The sequence below is a fragment of the Schistocerca nitens genome, chromosome 6, assembly GCF_023898315.1.
Source record: "Schistocerca nitens isolate TAMUIC-IGC-003100 chromosome 6, iqSchNite1.1, whole genome shotgun sequence".
Classification (NCBI taxonomy): Eukaryota; Metazoa; Arthropoda; class Insecta; order Orthoptera; family Acrididae; genus Schistocerca; species Schistocerca nitens.
This window is the reverse complement of record NC_064619.1, coordinates 624,181,788-624,198,079: the sequence shown is the minus strand read 5'-3', so window position 1 is coordinate 624,198,079 and position 16,292 is coordinate 624,181,788. Positions and strand designations below refer to the sequence as shown.

Sequence of the window (16,292 nt, the reverse complement as noted above, 5' to 3'; positions counted from 1 at the left end):
ATTACTTTCGAGAACTTTACTTTACGCGATCAGGCCCAGAGGACCGCGCGCTGCTACAAGGTTCCTCCTCCACTGGGTTCTGTTTTGTGCCTCCTGGCGCCAATTATTCTCTGTTACAGTCTGCAGCAAGTCCTCATGGATTCCATCCCTCCATCTCTTCTTTGGTCTGCCTAGTGGGCGTCTTCCATACGGAGTATAATCCATAGCTTTCAAAGGCCATCGGCATTTATCCATCCGATTGACATGTCCTGCCCATACAAGGCGCTTGGTTCTCATCTATCCTACAATGTTTGGTCTACTGTATATTTCGTCTACTTCACAATTATGTCCGATCCTCCATTCTACAGTGATTTCATCTTGTACCGGACCAAAGATCTTCCTTAAGAATTTCCGCTCAAAAACAAGCAGATTGTTCAAGTCTTTTTTCAGGACACTCCAAGTTTCACAACCATACAGTACTACGAGTTGAATCATTGTTTTATACAGTTGGAGCTTGAAATTACTCGAGAGACTACGCGATGCAAGAAATTGACTGAGACCAAAGTATAATCGATTGGCGGCTTGGACCCTCGCTTTGATTTCTGCTTCACATGCTGCGTCTTCTGTAAAGATTACCCCCAGATATTTAAATTCACGAACCCTTTTGCATGATCGCTTTCCGACTACTTTCGAGAACGCCCCTGTAAATTATAAGACCCCCCATTCAGGAGAGGAAAATTAAGGCCAAATGCAAATCTACAACCAGAGCTCCAGCGTGCTAAGCGGCCTAAAGAACTTTGCAAAATTTTAATATCTGCGGCTGCAGATAAGACTGGCTGGTGTGGAATGAAATTAGCGATTTGCAAGTGCGGACAGCACTTGCCTTCTCCGCACAGTCCTGTAATTATGTGGTGTCATACAGAGTGAGTTCTGCACTAGTTTCTAGTTCTTGTACGCACTCATAACTGACATGTAATGCGGACTCTAATACACATTCTCCGTAGTCGTCCACACCTCAGAATGAAACGAAGGAATGTAACAACATGGCGTCTTGTCTACGACCTCGGGGGTGGAAAACTGGGAGTGTCCATTGTTACCTAGTGTTCATAGATCATTATTGTAGCGTCCGACTCACTGTCACGAAATAGCTCTATACGTTCTTTATTTAGCAGTACGCGAACTTCAATACTGTTTCGTATTAGAAAGGAGCGGCTCAAAAAGGCACGAAAACACGACCCTGAAGATGCACTTCTGCTGCCGACACTTGGCGTGCAGGAGGCGGTGAACTCTGGTCATCCCCGCAGAGCAAACAGGGTGGCACTGCCGCTGCCTCCCCTGTTAAGACCTGTCCCGGGAAGAGTCGGCGTTCATTAAGAATAATTGAAAAGTCAACCAATCAAGGAAATTGGTTCCGTAAGGCGCAGTGGGTGACATGTTTGCACAGGACAAACACTGCTTTTATTAACGGCAGAAAGGAATATCTTTTATAGCTAGCTCCAGCGCAACCACTGTTACAACAGAAGGCTGTCAACGGAAAAATTAGGGGCTTGCTGCAGCGATGCAGAAGAGCATAAGGATGAACATACACCGCGAGTTGTGTTCTCGCTACTGGAAAACGACGTTTAAGTCATACGTATATTTAGCAAATAATTTAGGATCGATGAATTGTTTTTTCCAAATTTTTTAAATACATCCGATATCAAAACTACCACTCTCAATCAGTAACATTTTCACACGTGTTTCGGTAATATCGGCGATTATGCATTTTGTATGAAAAGAGTTCAGAAAATTTGGGTTAAATTTTGCTATAACAGAATACTTAAGTGCAGCAACGTTTTACAAATGTCAAATATGGTTTAAGATTAGTCTAGTATGAGTACAAGATCAGTGATGAATTTTTTCAACAACATCCGTTAAACAAATGCTGTTTTTGTAGTGACGGCAGACTTGCCAACACTACGCACACTAATTGAAAGAGGCGGCCAAGATGCACGCGCTAACTCACGAAGGATGGAGTGAGGTCTGAAACAGGATACGTAATGAATGTTATAAAGAAAAGTACGTAGCTTCTTGGATACTTAACTTTAATCCATCCTTTGTATACATCGTTCTTGATGAGACATCTGGAGATTGTGGCGATACAAGTGAGACTCTTAAGAAACATGCAATGTTACAAATGGCGCCTTGCTAGGTCGTAGCCATGGACTTAGCTGAAGGCTATTCTGTCTCTTGGCAAATGAGAGAAAGGCTTCGTCAGTGTAGTCGCTAGCAAAGTCGTCGTACAACTGGGGCGAGTGCTAGTCAGTCTCTCGAGACCTGCCGTGTGGTGGCGCTCGGTCTGCGATCCTGACAGTGGCGACACGCGGGTCCGATATGTACTAATGGACCGCGGCCGATTTAAAGCTACCACCTAGAAAGTGTCGTGTCTGGCGGTGACACCACAGTTTTATTCATTGATAACATAGAATGCATTCAGCTCTTTTTTAATAGAATCCAGCGTCATTAGCTAAGAGAGTGGACCTAAAATCATCTGCCACAAAACAAAATTTAATCAGTAACAAGAAGAAAATGAACAACCTGATTGTCACATTGATGATGATTTATTTTAGAGAGAAAAATCAAATACCTAGGATTCTGGCTAACAGAACGCAGACAGCGTTTGAAAAACACAGAAATCGGATTTGTAATTCTGCTCTTTCATTTACGACGTGTTGTTGGTGCTGCTATAGGAAGTAGATACGTGGACAGTTAAAATGTTATCCATGAAACCTTTTGAACTACAGGTATACTGCTGCATACTCAGGATGCTATGGGATTACCATGTGACCAATGATGAGATACTTCACCAAACTGATAAAAATTTTGAAGTAATAAAACGCAGTCAGTGTAATTTGGGGGTGGGAGCCTTTTCCGAAGCGAGATGTCCACTTTAATATGATTTATCATTGAAGGAAAGATAGAAGGAAAAAGTGGACATAGTCATAGAAGAGTGGCACATACTTTTGCACTCTCTTCAAATTTCCGAGTATTGGGTGATTAATACAGTAGCAGAAGGATTTCGAATGGCAGGTGAATCTGCTAATTGACGCAAATAGTGGTCGCGACTGAATCTTACAAAATAGTCATTTTTTCTGTTAATTCAATTTCAAAAGTCATGCATATACTGCTATTTAGCCTCAAAACAGCCCTCTTCCACAGTACTAAGATATTTAAGACATTCTGAAACGTTCCCAGCAGGGCACGTTTTACGTGTTTGATCGACGTGTATTACTTAAACGCGTCTGTATTGTGATGGAGGTGGATCCAATAAATCTTTCGTCACTCCCAAGATATTTACTTTCCTTCCTATGACGCGACAATTTTCCACGTCGCTATATACAGCCTCTGTGAACGTTCCTCGCAATAGAGAGCGGCGTCTGCACCAACAGTCCGCTCTTTCTTGTCGGCCGCTGTGGCCGAGCGCTTCAATCTGGAACCGCGCCGCTGCTACGGTCGCGGGTTGGAATCCTGCCTCGGGAATGGATGTGTGTGATGTCCTTAGGTTAGTTAGCTTTAAGAAATTCTAAGTCTAGGGGACTGATGACCTCAGATGTTAAGTCCCATAGTGTTTAGAGCCATTTGAACCATCTCTTCTTTCTTCTGCATTGTACACAATATTTGTAATGTCGCAGAGAAGACTTATGACCTTTTCTGTGAGTATTAGCTCGTAGACGCATGTGATGATCCATAAATCGAATTACAGGAGAAATATGGAAGACTATAACTATGGCAAGACGCAGGGGAGGGTGTTGGAGGTGAAGGAGACTGTACCTAGGAACGAATGATGCTCAGTGGTCGGTGTTTCAGTCTAATGACCGATTTCTGGATGACATGAAAGAACGTCCACTAGAGTTCCCCATAAGCACTTTCCAGTATTTTCTACTGTTTTTATTGTGGCGAGACGTGAAATTGAGTTTTGTGCAACGACTGTAACTGTTACGAATTCCACATGTTCAGCTGCAGTACTTCTATAAAATATTTAAGTTAGTTTTAGGATGTTCGTAACTCTTCAGATAGAGTTTTATACTGAGTAAAATTATGAAATTTTTTAAAACTAGTTATAGAACGTGTGGACGTTTAAGCCATGGTCGTTACCGTGCACCATCTTCTATTCTGAAACAGATTTTTTTTACCGTGTAACACTCGATATTTGCAAATAAACTGAGTTTCCCTAATGTGTTTACATTTTTCTCCGTCTCTAAAATGGAAATTTATTTCAAAATATTTTTAATTTGTAACTGGTTTTTGATAATACTTGTTCTTAATTTGATTTCCCTTACTGATTATTGCTGTTCAGTAGAGTAGCAATGTCGCACAGAGACTATTAAATACAGTATTGACAGGATTTTCTCAACTGAAAAATGTGAATAGAATATCTCGTTCCAAGGTACGTGACCATGTACTTTGGAACAGTTTTCTGACACTTAGAGTAAGTTTTTCAATTCCAGTAACATAAAGCACTCATCAAGTAAATGCTATCATTTCAGAGCTGGCTACAGGCTACAGTCTGGAAAGTGTTACAAGTTACATCGCTCTAGTTTACGCTAAAACTTAGAGATTTAAAAATTAGCACTCTATGTCTCCTGTCGTTTTTTGTGAATAGTAGAAGTGCCCCCAACGCCGATTACAACAGATCAAATTAGGCAGTCTGTGCTACAGAATATCTCCGAAGCTCGCACCGAAGCTCTCAATCATTCGAGCCGCAACAAAACAAATACGCCCTCCATGCCAGTCGATAACCAGTACCGCCACGCTGGGAAATAGTCACACCGACGTGGGAAAAATGCCAAACCTTCGAAATTAAGGAAAGTGAAACGTTAATCAGCCTGAAGTTTTTAATCTCTCGGTGATGTGGCTTTACTGAAAACAGATGAGTGCTTACCTCCATCAGAGCTGTGTAACACCTCACATACCTACTTGTAAGGTCATTCACCTACTTACAGGGCTGCCTGCGTTTCAAGGTCGAATCTGAACCTCAGTGATACTACATGTTCCACATATTTTGATAAACCATTGTAACAGCTTAAGTTGTTGTCGTAATGAGTAAGCTGTTTATCTCAACAGGAAGAAACATAATATTAATTTTCAATTACAACACGCCGCTCTTTCAGTTCTGAGCGCACAGTGGGCACGTGAAGATTCCTAGAAAATGGCGTCTCCCGCCGAGTATGAAGGCCTGATGAGAGATTTTACTTGATGTTAAGCAGCCCACGTAACAAACTGCCATGTGTCTTCTTGCTCATGACAATTCTCGGCGCACTCTGCAGGGGCAATGAAGACGCTCCTGCAGCGTTTTCGATGGGGAAGTGTTTGACCACCAACCATGACGTTCGTAGTTTCTCCCCTGAGATTCACCTCTGGTCACATGAACCGCTGCCTATGAAGACAACATTTTGGCATAGACAACGAACTGCAGATCAGCGTAGAGAATTGGTGGAGAGCAGAGTCGGCTGCCTTCAGCGACGAGGGTACTGGAAACTTGGTACAACGCTATGACATATGTCTAAGTCGTAGCGGCGACTATGTAGAGAAGTAGCTAGAAGCTGTAGCTGACTGTAAAAGATAAAGCATTTTTGATTTTTCAATGGTTTCCATTTCGGGACCGATCGGACCTTACTTCCAGAACACCTCTCGTGTGTTCTTTGTCTGAAAATACTCATTTTAGGATCGTCCACCATGTGCATGATTTTTACGCTAAACTTCAGTGACGCCCTCTATAGAAGATGCTTTTCATTTTCTAGTTCTGTGTTCCCACTACTGCGATGTCTTCTTTCATATATGTGCAATGTCATGCAACAAACTTTTGCAAATAATTTCAACGATGTAGAGTCAGGACCAGAGAAGCTCACAGAACAGGAAACATATCCGTCTACAATAAATACGTAAATCAGTTTTAAAATAATAATTGCATATTTAACAGCAGCTATTGCACATGCAATGAAATGTATACCGAAATAAGAAATTATTATTCAGAAATCGATTCAACATCTCTGGGCTCATAAAAAAATATCAGCTGAGAGTCATACAAAACCAATCCATATACCGATTTTGTTCTATATTGGATAATATTCAGACTTAAACATAATCAGCTGAGCACCTACAAAGTGTAAGGTACGTTCAGGCGAACAGTGAAAAAATAAGAGTTAGTTAGTTTTCCCCCGTGTTATGATTAGTCATTGTGAATCTGTGAGAAGAGAATAACATTTTAATGTACTACCGAAGTTTATACGACATCTTGTAAAAATAAATTAACTATTACTGAGTAAAATGAGGCATTGCTTGAATGACTGCATTGGACTATTTCTTTTTGAACTCGGATGAGCACCATTGATATCCTGATCGCATAACGCTGACCTTACTGTCCCCAGACGAATTTAAAAGAACGCAAAATCCCCAAGACTAGAAAAGTTTTACAAAATCTCGAAAGATAGCGCGTACTTCAATGCGAGATGCTTATAATTATTTCCACAACGAAACTGTGTCTCGGAATCTGGCAGAAAACCCAAAAAGATTCTGGTCATACATAAAGCACACAAGTGCCAAGACGCAATCAATAACTTCAGAGCGCGATAAAAACGGTGAAGTCACTGATGACAGTGCCACAAAAGCAGAGTTCTTGCACACGGTTTACCGACACTCCTTCGCCAAAGAAGACGAAGTAAATATTCCTGAATTCCAATCAAGAACAACTGCCAAGATGACAAACATAGTAGATACCCTCGGTATAGCAAAGCAGTTTAAATCATCTAATAACGGTAAGGCTTCTGATCCAGATTTTTTACCAGTTTCTTTCAGAGTATGCTGATACAATAGTTCCATATGTAGCAATTACAAACAATCGCTCGCTCACAGAAAGATCCGCACCTAAAGATTGGAAAATTGCTCTAGTCACACCAATACCCAAAAAGGTAAGTAGGAGTAATCCGCTGAATTAGAGGCCCACATCACTAACGTGATGTGTTCGAACAAAACCGTTTATTGACATAAAGTTAGCATGGATTCAGAAAATATCGTTCTTGTCAAACACAACTATCTCATTATACTCAGAATTAATGAGTGATATCGACAGGGGATGTCAAATTGATTCCATATTTTTAGATTCCCAGAAGGCTTTCGACACCGTTCCTCACAAGCGTCTTCTGACCAAACTGCGTGCCTATGGAGTATCGCCTCAGTTCTGCGACTGAATTCGCGATTTCCTGCCAGAAAGGTAACAGTTCGTAGTAATAGACGGAAAGTCATCAAGTAAAACAGAAGTAATATCCGGCGTTCCCCAAGGAAGTGTTATAAGCCCTCTATTGTTCCTGATCTATATTAACGACATAGGAGACAATTTCAGTAGCCGTCTTAGATGGTTTTGATACCGTCTGGGCCAGATGCCTTCCTGGCGTCTAAGGATCTTAACTGTAAAGTAATGAATATCATTTTTTCTTCTGGTATTTTAATTATGTACATCATAAATCCTATTGAAGTACATAAGATAATTTTCCAACAAACATCAGGGAACAAGTATACAATGAAGCATTTGTCAGTATACCCAGCTTCTGAAATAGATGTCCATAACACCATCGTGGTTGAAGTCCACATATAATTCTTACTGCACGTTTTTGAGCGATAAGAATTTTTACGGTTGAGCTGCCCCAGAACGTAATTCCATAAGACATTACTGGAAGAAAATACGCAAAATGCGTCAACTTACTGATTTGCCCCTCCTCAAGATTTGCAATGATTCTAAGTGCAAATGTGGCTGAACTAAGTAGTTTTAGGACTTCCAAAATGTGTTTTTCCCAGTTTAAATTCTCATTAATGTGGAGACCAAAAAATTTGGGAGTTTTTACCCTATTTGTCCTTTTCTCACCATGTGTTACACATATGATTGATATAGTACCTCTAGATACGTGGACTGAATACGTTGTGTCTTTTTAAAATTGAGAGTAAGACCATCCACAGAAAATCAGCGAATGAGTACTGTGTTTCAGCTGCACACGCTAGAGGGCCATATTGCCTATCTTACCACCAAAGGCACTTCTTCCACCAGTGTCATCGACTGGAAGTGCAAATATGCCTTGCCTGTAACGCGCTGTGGAAGGATGACTGGTACGTCGTAGCAGTCGTCAGTAGTACCTCCCACAGTCTGAAACTGAACCGGTGCTGAGGCGGATTCTCCGTCGCCCACAAGTGGGTGTTGTGAAGGTTGACGATATCCACCCCTCGCAAAGGCAGCCTCATCTGTGAATAGGATGGATGGCAGAAATCCCAACACCGTACTGTTCCGAGTGACGAACCAGCGTCAAAAGCGACTCATCGGAGGCAAGTCCGTAGGTAATAATCCAAGTGATAGGGATGCTGGCAGTTGTTACCCCATTCTGGCGAACCTCCTGCCTGGCACTGGCACCAGGGTCAATGTAAAAGATCTTTTTACCTCCAACTTCAAGTGAATGTACCTCTCTAGGAAGCACTGATACGTCCCCATGACCATGTTTGCTACCGCTACGGTCGCAGGTTCGAATCCTGCCTCGAGGATGGATGTGTGTGATGTCCTTAGGTTAGTTAGGTTTAAGTAGTTCTAAGTTCTAGGGGACTGATGACCTCAGATGTTGAGTCCCATAGTGCTCAGAGCCATTTGAACCATTTGGGCCATGTTTGCTCCTTATCCTCTCCGGGATCGTGTCCCCCAATTGCAAAATCACCCTCTCTGACCCGAAGATGGTCCAGTGTAGACAGAAACTAGATCCTGAATAATGTATGAGATACAAGTGCGAAACTGGGTCCTGAATAATGAATGAGCTACAAGTGTGGTTGTTCAGAGAATGACATCAATCAAATACCGTGACTAGCAGCAGTCAACGATGGATTGCACGAAAGACAAAATATTTGGGGATGGTAGAATGAGATTGGCAAGCAGGCCGTGTGAAAAGCAGGCCGTCTGGCGGCCCAGACGGCGCCGTCGACGGCTGGCTTACCGGTGCTGGCTGAGGCTGATCTCGTGGCCGAAGGTCTTGTTGCAGAGCTCGCAGGCGAAGGGCCGCTTCCCGTTGTGCGAGCGCCGCGCGTGCACCTCGAGCCCGTGCGGCGTCGAGAACATCTTCTCGCACTTGACGCAGCTGTAGACGTCGCCCAGCGGGACGCCGACGCCCACGCCGACGCCCACGCCGACGCCGCGCAGAAGGTGGTGGTGGTGGTGGTCGTGGTACTGGCCCATCAGCGAGTGCCGCAGCCGGAACAGCTGCTCCTCCTCGGCGGACGCGCCGGCCGCCCCCGAGCCGCCCCCGGTGCCGCCGTAGCCACCCCCGGAGGCGGAGCCGGACCCGCCGCCGCCGCCCCCGGAGGCTGACGTCGCCATGGCTGCCGCCGCAGCTGCCGCCTGCACCACGACCGACTGAGTGGATGGGTTGCATTTACTCCTCGTGAGGTGCTATCACTTTACTATCAACATCATTTTGAAACGAGTCTATCTTATCTTCCCTCCTTCAACATGGCCTACCTGCTTCCATCATGAGCGATTTGCAACTCGATATACAAGGTGAAAATTATTGAACTATATTGAAAAGAAACGTTAATTAGTCAAAGAATACAGTACTGCTCGACATAGAAAAGATGTACAACATACTTCGTTGTTCTTTTTTGGATAATAACACCATTTTCTTTAATACACCAAAGCCGGATTCCAATGTAGCAAAGAAGTGCAATTTGTATATTTAATTATTCAGATGTGCACTTCCTTAAAATAGATCTCTGAATCCAGTTTGGTAATGGTGCAGTAGCCCCATACTTAACAATCATATATAACCGTTCGCTCGCCGTAGGATCCGTACCCCGTCCCGAAAGACTGGAAAGTCGCACAGGTCACACCAATATACAAGAAAGGTAATAGGAGTAATCCACTAAATTGCAGGCCCATATCGTTAACGTCGATATGCAGCAGGATTCTAGAACATATTTGTGTTCGAACATTATGAATTAACTAGAAGAAAACGGTCTATTGACACACAGTCAACATGGATTTAGAAAGCATCGTTCCTGTGAAACACAACTAGCTCTTTATTCACATGAAGTGTTGAGTGCTATTGACAAGGGATTTCAGATCGATTCCGTATTTCTGGATTTTCGAAAGGCTTTTGATACTGTACCACTCAAGCGCCTCGTAGTGAAATTGCGAGCTTATGGAATATCGTCTCAATTATGTGACGGGATTTGTGATTTCCTGTCAGAGAGGTCTCAGTTCGTAGTAAGCGACGGAGAGTCATCGAGTAAAACAGAAGTGATTTCTGGTGTTTCCCAAGGTAGTGCCAAATGCCCTTTGCTATTCCTCATTGGTGGAATGCAGATGACGATGTCGTTTATCGACTAATAAAATCATCAGAAGATCAAAACAAACCGCAAAACGATTTGGAAAAGATATCTGAATGGTGCGGAAAGTGGCAATTAACCCTAAATAACGAAAAGTTTTAGGTCATCCACATGAGTGCTAAAAGGAACGCGTTAAACTTCGGTTACACGATAAATCAGTCTAATTTAAAAGCCGTAAATTCAACTAAATACCTACGTGTTACAATTACGAACAACTTATATTGGAAGGAACTCATAGAAAATTTTGTGGGGAAGGCTAACAAAAGACTGCGTTTTATTGGAAGGACACTTAGAAAATGTAACAGCCTACTAAGGAGACTGCCTACATTACGCTTGTCCGTCCTATTTTAGAATACTGCTGCGCGGTGTGGGATCCTTACCAGGTAGGACTGACGGATTATGGTAAGACAGAGATTTAGGAACCAGGTTTTAAATTGTAAGACATTTCCAGGGGCAGATGTGGATTCTGACCACAATCTATTGGTTATGAACTGCAGATTGAAACTGAAGAAACTGCAAAAAGGTGGGAATTTAAGGAGATGGGAACTGGATAAACTGAAAGAACCAGAGGTTGTAGAGAGTTTCAGGGAGAGCATAAGGGAACAATTGACAGGAATGGGGGAAAGAAATACAGTAGAAGAAGAATGGGTAGCTCTGAGGGATGAAGTAGTGAAGGCAGCAGAGGATCAAGTAGGTAAAAAGACGAGGGCTAATAGAAATCCTTGGGTAACAGAAGAAATATTGAATTTAATTGATGAAAGGAGAAAATATAAAAATGCAGTAAATGAAGCAGGCAAAAAGGAATACAAACGTCTCAAAAATGAGATCGACAGGAAGTGCAAAATGGCTAAGCAGGGATGGCTAGAGGACAAATGTAAGGATGTAGAGGCTTGTCTCACTAGGGGTAAGATAGATACTGCCTACAGGAAAATTAAAGAGACCTTTGGAGAGAAGAGTACCACTCGTATGAATATCAAGAGCTCAGATGGCAACCCAGTTCTAAGCAAAGAAGGAAAGGCAGAAAGGTGGAAGGAGTATATAGAGGGTTTATACAAGGACGATGTATTTCAGGACAATATTATGGAAATGGAAGATGATGTAGATGAAGATGAAATGGGAGATAAGATACTGCGTGAAGTGTTTGACAGAGCACTGAAAGACCTGAGTCGAAACAAGGCCCCGGGAGTAGACAACATTCCATTAGAACTACTGACGGCCTTGGGAGAGCCAGTCATGACAAAACTCTACCATCTGGTGAGCAAGATGTATGAGACAGGCGAAATACCCACAGAATTCCAATCGCAAAGAAAGCAAGTGTTGACTGATGTGAAAATTACCGAACTATCAGTTTAATAATTCACAGCTGCAAAATACTAACGCGAATTCTTTACAGACGAATGGAAAAACTGGTAGAAGCGGACCTCGGGGAACTACAGTTTGGATTCCGTAGAAATGTTGGAACACGTGAGGCAATACTAACCTTATGACTTATCTTAGAAGAAAGATTAAGAAAAGGCAAACCTACGTTTCTAGCATTTGTAGACTTAGAGAAAGCTTTTGACAATGTTAACTGGAATACTCTCTTTCAAATTCTGAAGGTGGCAGGGGTGAAATACAGGGAGCGAAAGGCTATTTACAATTTGTACAGAAACCAGATGGCAGTTATAAGAGTCGAGGGGCATGAAAGGGAAGCAGTGGTTGGGAAAGGAGTGAGACAGGGTTGTAGCCTCTCCCCGATGTTAATCAATCTGTATATTGAGCAAGCAGTAAAGGAAACAAAAGAAAAATTCGGAGTAGGTATTAAAATTCATGGAGAAGAAGTAAAAACTTTGAGGTTCGCCGATGACATTGTAATTCTGTCAGAGACAGCAAAGGACTTGGAAGAGCAGTTGAACGAAATGGACAGTGTCTTGAAAGGAGGATATAAGATGAACATCAACAAAAGCAAAACGAGGATAATGGAATGTAGTCAAATTAAATCGGGTGATGCTGAGGGGATTAGATTAGGAAATGAGACACTTAAAGTAGTAAAGGAGTTTTGCTATTTAGGGAGCAAAATAACTGATGATGGTCGAAGTAGAGAGGATATAAAATGTAGACTGGCAATGGCAAGGAAATCGTTTCTGAAGAAGAGAAATTTGTTAACATCGAGTGTAGATTTAAGTGTCAGGAAGTCGTTTCTGAAAGTATTTGTATGGAGTGTAGCCATGTATGGAAGTGAAACATGGACGATAACCAGTTTGGACAAGAAGAGAATAGAAGCTCTCGAAATGTGGTGCTACAGAAGAATGCTGAAGATAAGGTGGGTAGATCACGTAACTAATGAGGAGGTATTGAATAGGGTTGGGGAGAAGAGAAGTTTGTGGCACAACTTGAGTAGAAGAATGGATCGGTTGGTAGGACATGTTTTGAGGCATCAAGGGATCACAAATTTAGCATTGGAGGGCAGCGTGGAGGGTAAAAATCGTAGAGGGAGACCAAGAGATGAATACACTAAGCAGTTTCAGAAGGATGTAGGTTGCAGTAGGTACTGGGAGATGAAGAAGCTTGCACAGGATAGAGTAGCATGGAGAGCTGCATCAATCCAGTCTCAGGACTGAAGACCACAACAACAACAACTTGAGTGTGTAAATCTAAGTTGAAAATAATTAAGATTTCCATGTGCAGAACTCGAATTAGAGACAAGCACTTCCATGTGATGAGTACAGTGCGCGTCTAAACCTGATTATGAGACAATAAAAAGAATTAGAAGTGCTTAACCTAGCATTCAGTTGAGGATCCGAGTGTGAGATAAATAAGATACGAAAACTTCCATTATGAGATACATTCGTGTGACGCCAGCTTGATATTCAGATACTCTGAGAGTGAATTAAAGTGAGTCAGCCATCTACTCGGCAACAACCATGTGGATTGCATTGCACAGGGAGATGTGCATAAATCCTCCTGATTTGTGGTAGGAAAATTATTACGTGGGTCAGTGACGTGTGAATCTTGGATGAGAATTGTTTGATCGGGGAAAGCAGAACGTGTAGATAACCAAACATTTTGTTTTTGAGATGTGTTTTATACTGCTAGGGTGATTAATTTTTTGTATTTAATCTCTCTGATTTGCATGAGACAGTAGCGAATTGGGTTCAAATACGGTGCGTCACGCATGATTTTCCCTAGTTCAGCACGAAAGTCAGGAAATTCGTTATGTTGCTAATGAATGAGGTTAAGATAGTGTGGGAGAGAAGGAAGTAGCGAAAGATTCCTTACTAATCCAGAAAGCGCACAGTAGCAATAAACCGAAACATTGCGAGACCATAGAACGATAAAATTCTTATGTTATGTTGTGCCCATTGGGTGGAGAATCCCTTGTTTAACTATTGTGTTTAAGTGTAACGCAAGAAATTTTGCAACATTTGCGTGAAAAAATTTACTGTAATAAAATAGGAGGTACGTGAAACAAGCAGTGGTCTTGATTACTGAATTGTGGGTAGCCATTATGTTGAGTTATTTAACCATAACCTCCATTTTCTTGCTGTGATGTCTAACCTTTGATTAAAATAAATACCACACAAAGGAAATGTGGTCTTGCCAGGGTGGAGTGAGTCATTGAGAAATGTTCAGAAGCTATTAGTCAGATGCGTTATCCATTCCGTTGCGTTAAGAAGTAAGGACGAGAATAAATTATAGCTTAACTGATAGCCACTAGGGCTCATATTTCGATCATACTTGCAGTGGGTATGATAAATGATGAAAATATTTCTGATGTACGAATAACAATTGCACTCGCTTGGCAGGCCTGACTGCTAGATGCCACAGAATGGGGTTGGAATCTCCCATTAGTCACAAACGACGCCATGCACTCACTTCATTCAACATGTAAACGTCACTGCAGGTATTCGGATTTAGATGATGGCATGTTTGATATGTCTGCCGTCGTTTGCGATGTCGTTGCGCACAAGAATAGCGAAATTCTTCATGACACGCTGAAGTGTCGTAACATCGATGCTGTCGATGACCACCTGAATGGCTTTTTTTCGGTTCAGTAATGGTTTCGGGGTTATTGCTGTACATTTTGTCTTTAATATAGCTCCACAAAAAGGACTCGCATGTGTTTAGATCCGGAGGATGTGGCGGCCAAACGAGGCCCATGCCAATGGCCTCTGGGTACCCCAGAACCAGAATGCGGTCCCCAAAGTGCTCCTCCAGGACATCACTTTTCTGCTTCGATAGAGTCGTTTTGGATAATGGGGATGAAATCATCTTGCAAAAAATTCAACCGTTCAGTAGTCACCGTGCCATCAAGGAATATCGCACCGACTATTCCGTGACTGGACATTGCACACCACACAGTAACCCGTTTGTGGGTGAAAAGACTTCTCGATCGCGAAATGCGGATTCTCAGTCCTCCAAATGTGGCAATTTTGCTTGTTGACGAACCCATTCAAATGAAAGTGGGTTTCGTCGCTAAACCAAACCATACTAATTCCCATCATGCCCCGCGGGCAACCGTGCAGTTTGAAAGTCCTAACGCAAACCGTTCAGAAGTTATGACGATTTTATTTCACGTAGTTCAATAACTGTCACCTTGTATTTCTACATAATGCGGAGCTAATGAATGCTTTGCGGGTCGTATCGTGACTGTGCGTGTGGTCTCCACACCTTGAGGAAACGTAATCATCAGCCTTTATCAGAGGTGACCTTATCCACAAAGACCTCTGATTTCATGTTACATTTTTGTTAATGCACAGACAACTAAAATTATTTATGTGTAAATGAGTATCTAAATTCGCCCCTGAATTTAGTGCCTCTTCGATGTAGTTGTATCGTAATGAAACTGATTTCTCGAGAATACTGGAGTTTCCGAACGATTACGTGAAAGGCCCATGTTTTGTTGCTGCCAACCTGTGCGTGCTGTTCATGTGGTCTCCGCGCTCGACACAAGCAGAAAGGCCCGGCGAAAGGGATGGAAGGCGGTGTGGTTCGGACGGTAGCGAGTGAGAAGAGCAACGACGGACGATGTGAGAGTGTGGGAAAAGTGCTGACAAAACTAATATTTCGGATAGAATGTCGATAGAGCAAGGAAAATGTGACTATTGCAAGTAAAAAAATGAGACAAGAACAGAAGTGATGTCAAGGTTCGACAAAATGTCTAACATGGTGCAACTACTTTGTGCAATAGATACTGCTTTCGTACATTAACTGTTTGTACAGAAAAAAATAAAGTGATAAACATAAATTTGGAACTAAAACCGACTAATTGTGGGCTTGTTCTTTAGTTTAATGATCTTCACAGAAAAAATAGCCGTGAAAGGAGTGGGGTACTTGAGCCGTTGTAATGTCCCCACAGAAAATACCCTCTACCACGCACCAATTAATCATTTTCAATCAAACCATCCACATTCATTCACTTTGGAAAAGTTATCTGATCTGATTTTCTCTTAATATATGCGGCGACAGTTCGACGACGCCAAAGTATTTTCTAGTGCGTTTATTCTTGCATATATGCATTCTCCATGGTTGTTGGAGAGTGGTAACTAGGACAGCTTCTGGAGTATCTGTTGAGGGATTGACGTGTTTCTGAGAGATACATACTCCGCTTTTCTTCTCGCTAAAGCGGGCCAATTAACATTTGTGCCGCCTGCGGTTTGTTTGAATAGAAAGAGACTGTAAACGGAAAATAATTAAGACGTGGAATCACCGGAGATCTGGACATGTAATGGAGATGGATTTAATACACAATTTCCTTCATAAAGAAGGTTTGTGATTTTTTTGTTCTGGAGTGAATGAACGAATGAATTTTTTTCTGAATCATTTGATGATCACTTTGGCCCTGTAATTAGTGGGGAAGTTTCAGCTGTGTCGAAGAGAGCCTGCAATCACTGAGTCTGTGTTAAATCGTCCAAAAAGGCTTCGTACACATCTGGAATTCGCAA

At 42.2% G+C, this 16,292-nt stretch overlaps 1 protein-coding gene across 1 annotated transcript in view; it reads right to left on the bottom strand.

Annotated features, from left to right (window-relative positions):
• LOC126263533 (zinc finger protein Gfi-1-like) overlaps nucleotides 1–9,361 on the bottom strand; it is a 171,097-nt gene extending 161,736 nt beyond the window's left edge. The window contains exon 1 of the mRNA XM_049960626.1: nucleotides 8,982–9,361. Coding sequence (XP_049816583.1) covers nucleotides 8,982–9,361 — 380 coding nt within the window. The remainder of the gene's footprint in view (nucleotides 1–8,981) is intronic.
• Nucleotides 9,362–16,292: the final 6,931 nt, after the last annotated feature.